The sequence below is a fragment of the Babylonia areolata genome, chromosome 6 (assembly GCF_041734735.1).
Source record: "Babylonia areolata isolate BAREFJ2019XMU chromosome 6, ASM4173473v1, whole genome shotgun sequence".
Classification (NCBI taxonomy): domain Eukaryota; kingdom Metazoa; phylum Mollusca; class Gastropoda; order Neogastropoda; family Buccinidae; genus Babylonia; species Babylonia areolata.
The window spans coordinates 51,208,023-51,214,022 of NC_134881.1; the positions used below are offsets into that span (position 1 = coordinate 51,208,023).

At 43.2% G+C, this 6,000-nt stretch overlaps 1 protein-coding gene across 1 annotated transcript in view; it reads left to right on the forward strand.

Annotated features, from left to right (window-relative positions):
- Positions 1 to 6,000, forward strand: part of LOC143283433 (protein O-mannosyl-transferase TMTC2-like) — a 232,707-nt gene that overhangs the window by 195,851 nt on the left and 30,856 nt on the right. Inside the window, exon 5 of the mRNA XM_076589670.1 lies at positions 1,826 to 1,911. Within this exon, the coding sequence (XP_076445785.1) occupies positions 1,826 to 1,911 (86 nt within the window). The remainder of the gene's footprint in view (positions 1 to 1,825; positions 1,912 to 6,000) is intronic.

Sequence of the window (6,000 nt, forward strand, 5' to 3'; positions counted from 1 at the left end):
TTAACCCGGTGTTCCGTTGTCCGTGTGTGTGTCTGTGTGTCCGTGGTAAACTTTAACATTGACATTTTCTCTGCAAATACTTTGTCAGTTGACACCAAATTAGGCATAAAAATAGGGAAAATTCAGTTCTTTCCAGTCATCTTGTTTAATTAAAACAATATTGCACCTCTGGGATGGGCACAGAAAAATAAAAAAATGAAGCCTAATTATATGCAAGCTGCATTTACTGTTATATTTATATTTTTTTTGTATTCTCTAATCTTGGCACTTTGATCTGATATTCTGACCCAACAACAAGAGCAGTCATTATCATCACTTTTTGTTCGAACAGGAACTTCTTTTGCTAAGCATGGAAGTTTTATTTATATTGCAAATGTTTTGGTGCAGATAGTAAAAAATGGGAAATTACTCTGTAATTAATGCTAGTTTGTTGTTGTTGCTGTATGTTTGTGTTTGTTGGTGGTGGTGGTGATGGTGTGTGTGTGTGTGTGTGTGTGTGTGTGTGTGTGTGTGTGTGTGTGTGTTTCTTTGTCTCTGTAGGGGAGGGGGGTAGAGGGGAGATTGGCTCCTTTCTTTCTGGATATATTTCCCCGAGTATCTCTGTGAGCCTGATGGTACCTGTCGTGTGGTGGTCATTGTTGTTGTCTCTGTCCACCAGGGGGATACTGCTGTCATGTGGTGGTCATTGTTGTTGTTGTTGTCTGTGTCCACCAGGGGGATACTGCTGTCATGTGGTGGTCATTGTTGTTGTCTCTGTCCACCAGGGGGATACTGCTGTCATGTGGTGGTCATTGTTGTTGTTGTTGTCTCTGTCCACCAGTCAGATACTGCTGTCATATGGTGGTCATTGTTGTTGTCTCTGTCCACCAGTGGGATACTGCTGTCATGTGGTGGTCATTGTTGTTGTTGTTGTCTCTGTCCACCAGGGGGATACTGCTGTCATATGGTGGTCATTGTTGTTGTTGTTGTTGTCTCTGTCCACCAGTGGGATACTGCTGTCATATGGTGGTCATTGTTGTTGTCTCTGTCCACCAGTGAGATACTGCTGTCATATGGTGGTCATTGTTGTTGTCTCTGTCCACTAGTGGGATACTGCTGTCATGTGGTGGTTATTGTTGTTGTTGTTGTCTGTGTCCACCAGTGGGATACTGCTGTCATGTGGTGGTCATTGTTGTTGTTGTTGTTGTCTCTGTCCACCAGTGGGATACTGCTGTCATATGGTGGTCATTGTTGTTGTTGTTGTTGTCTCTGTCCACCAGTGAGATACTGCTGTCATGTGGTGGTCATTGTTGTTGTTGTTGTTGTCTCTGTCCACCAGTGAGATACTGCTGTCATATGGTGGTCATTGTTGTTGTTGTTGTTGTCTCTGTCCACCAGTGAGATACTGCTGTCATATGGTGGTCATTGTTGTTGTTGTTGTTGTCTCTGTCCACCAGTGGGATAATGCTGTCATGTGGTGGTCATTGTTGTTGTTGTTGTTGTCTCTGTCCACCAGGGGGATACTGCTGTCATGTGGTGGTCATTGTTGTTGTTGTTGTCTCTGTCCACCAGTGGGATACTGCTGTCATGTGGTGGTCATTGTTGTTGTCTCTGTCCACCAGTGGGATACTGCTGTCATGTGGTGGTCATTGTTGTTGTTGTTGTTGTCTCTGTCCACCAGTGGGATACTGCTGTCATGTGGTGGTCATTGTTGTTGTTGTTGTCTCTGTCCACCAGTGGGATACTGCTGTCATGTGGTGGTCATTGTTGTTGTTGTTGTCTCTGTCCACCAGGGGGATACTGCTGTCATGTGGTGGTCATTGTTGTTGTTGTCTCTGTCCACCAGTGGGATACTGCTGCAGAACCAAGGCAGAACGGAGGAAGCCGTGGAAAGCTACAAGAGAGCGATCGGGTTCAGACCTAAATTGACAGGTGGGTTGCTTGTGTGCTGCTGGTTGACTAGTCGTCCAAACATATGGCTTTTTTTTTGTTTTTGTTGGAGTACACCCCCACCCCCGTCCCCCCGCACTCTCCCTTCTCCTTTCTATACACCTCCTTTCACACACACACACACACACACACACACACACCACTCTCCCTCTGTCTGTCTGTCTGTCCCTCCCTCTCTCTCTCTCTCTGTGCCTCCCTTTGTTTCTCTGTGTTTCTGTCCCCCATCCCCTCTCTTTCTTCTCTTTCTCTCTCCCTCTACCCCCTCTACCCCCTCTTCCTCCCACTTTCACTTTAATCCTCTCTCTCTCTTACAAACCTCTTATCCTTTCTCTCCCTCTCCCTCAGCCTCTCTCGCCCCTGTCTCTAAATCTCATACCGTCTCACCTTCTCTCTCTCTCTCTCTCTCTCTCTCTCTCTCTCTCTCTCTCTCTCTCACACACACACACACACACACACACACACACCTTCTCTCTCTTTCTGTCTCTGCCTGTCTCACTCTCTCTCCTTTATTTCTCCCCCCCTCTCTCTCTCTCTCTCTACATTTATTCTTTCTCACCCGCTCTCTCTCTCTCCCTCTCTCTCCTCTCCCCCCCCCCCCCCCCCTCTCTCTCTCTCTCTCTTTCCTCCCCTTCTCTCACTGTCTCTGTCTCTGTGTCTCTTCTGCAACAAATGGAGTGATTTATTTCCTTCGGGAGAGCTGAGGCAGTACAGGGGATGTGGCACGTTAAGTCTTTAACAGCTTTACAAACTTTTTTGGGGTTTTCTTTTCTTTCATAAACCGAGGGGGAAGATGTCAGAATGGCTAACACGCTCAGCTGCCAATAGATAGATAGAATCCGTGAGGGTGTGGGTTCGAATCCTTTTCTCTCGTTCCTTTCTCCCAAGTTTTGACTGGAAAATCAAACTGAGCGTCTAGTCATCCGGATGATACGATAAAACCCCGTGTGCAGCACTACGCACTTGGCGCAGTGGAAAAGAACCCATGGCAACGAGAGTGTTGTCCTCTGGCAAAATTCTGTGGAATAAAGCCACTCTGATAGGTTCACAAATATATATATGTATATAAGCCTGCACTTAAGGCCTGGCTAAACGCGTTGAGTTATGCAGTCTAGCAGATGCGACTGAGAATAAAAGGAACAAAGCTGAGAGGTTCCTTCAACAGTCAGGTATGGTCGAATGGTGCGGATTTTTCTCAGTTGGAAGTTTTGACAGTTTTGCATAAATTACTGACATGATCATGCAGTAGTGGACAGCGCTGGATCAAAAGTATGGGCCCACATTTCTGACAGAAGTTTAAATTTGAAAGTTGACAACTACAGTATTGCAGACAGCCAAGGAATAGGTCCGAGACATGACTAAGCACAGACCTGGAACCTGCAAGCATGGCTCACATTTTCCACCACAGAAACATCAAACACGCTAAACAGTATATTCGACACAAAAAAAACATCACACACACACACAACACAATACATACCACAAAACAACATCACACACAAGACAATACATACCACAAAAACATCACACACACAACACAATACATACCACAAAAACATCACACACACAACACAATACATACCACAAAAAACAACACACAACACAATACATACCACAAAAACATCACACACAACACAATACATACCACAAAAAACATCACACACAACACAATACATACCACAAAAAACAACACACAACGCAAGACATAACACAAAACATCACACACAACACAATACATACCACAAAAAACAACACACAAGACAATACATACCACAAAAACATCGCACAATACAATACATACCACAAAAAACATCACACACACAACACAATACATACCACAAAAAACAACACACAAGACAATACATACCACAAAAACAACACACAAGACAATACATACCACAAAAACATCGCACAATACAATACATACCACAAAAACATCACACACACAACACAATACATACCACAAAAACATCACACACAACACAATACATACCACAAAAACATCACACACAACACAATACATACCACAAAAACATCACACACACAACACAATACATACCACAAAAACATCACACACACAACACAATACATACCACAAAAACATCACACACAACACAATACATACCACAAAAAACAACACACAACGCAATACATACCACAAAAATATCACACACTCGTACACAAACACAGAGCACAATACATACCACAAAAACATCACACACCCACACACACACACACACACACACACACACACACACACACACACACACACACACACACACACACACACACACAACACAACACAATACATACCACAAAAACACCACACACAACACAATACATACCACAAAAACATCACACAATACATACCAAAAAAAAAAACATCACACACACGCACACACAAGACAATACATACCACAAAAAACACCACACACAGCACAATACATACCACAGAAACATCACACACAACACAATACATACCACAAAAAACACCACACACAACACAATCCATACCACAAAACATCACACACAACACAATACATACCACAAAACATCACACACAACACAATACATACCACAAAACATCACACACAACGCAATACATACCACAAAACATCACACACAACACAATACATACCACAAAACATCACACACAACACAATACATACCACAAAACATCACACACAACACAATACATACCACAAAACATCACACACAACACAATACATACCACAAAAAACGACACACAACACAATACATACCACAAAACACCACACACAACACAATACATACCACAAAACATCACACACAACACAATACATACCACAAAAAACGACACACAACACAATACATACCACAAAAACATCACACACAATACATACCACAAAAACATCACACACAATACATACCACAAAAACATCACACAACACAATACATACCACAGAAACATCACACACAACAACACAATACATACCACAAAAATATCACACACTCATACACACACACAGAGCACAATACATACCACAAAAACATCACACACACATACACACACACACACACACACACACACACACACACAATACATACCACAAAAACATCACACACAACACAGTACATACCACAAAAACATCACACACAACACAATACATACCACAAAAACATCACACACAACACAATACATACCACAAAAACATCACACACAATACATACCACAGAAATATCACACACTCATACACACACACACACACACTATATATATATATATAACATGGCACATAACACCATACTCGTGGTACTTGAAGGACGAGGTTTGTATCAGAATGCCTGGCAATCTGGGCCGAGTCCGTCAGTTGTTGGGTTTTGTTGTTGTTGGTGGTGGTGGTGGTGGTGGTGGTGTTTTTATTGGGGGAGGGGGGCCTGGTGGGGGGGGGGGTAGTTTGTTGTTGTTGTTTTGTATTTACTATTATCCTCGGTTGTTGTTTTTCTCCTTTTTTTTTCCCCCACAACCTTTTTTTTCTGTTTTCGCGTGTCTGATGTATGAGGTGTTATCAGTCGATCAGACATGGTGGTGGTTGCTGGTTTGTGGGGTCATTACAGAGTAGCTAAAGAATGCTGGTGCTGTTTGTGTGTGATGGGGGAAAGGGTGTGTGTGTGTGTGTGTGTGTGTTTTCCATGTGTTTACTGTGTGTGTGTCAGCGGCTGTTTGTGAGTTCGTGTGTGTGTGGAGTGATTGTGTAATCAGGGAGCGCCGCGAGATTCCAAGCTGTAAACCTACACTCACACACACACACTCACTCACTCACACACACACACACACACACACACACACACACACACACACACACACACACAGAGAGAGAGAGAGAGAGAGAGAGAGAGGATGTGTAAACCTACAGGGTGTCACATTACGGGCAGCAGACCGAGGACTGTGTCAGGACTGACGGGGAGAGATCAGCGGGCAGATGGTGGGTCAGATAGAGAAATAGGTCACGGGACACACCTTGGCTTTTAGTCCATAACTGAACACAACGCCTGCATACATACATACATACATACATACATACATACATACAT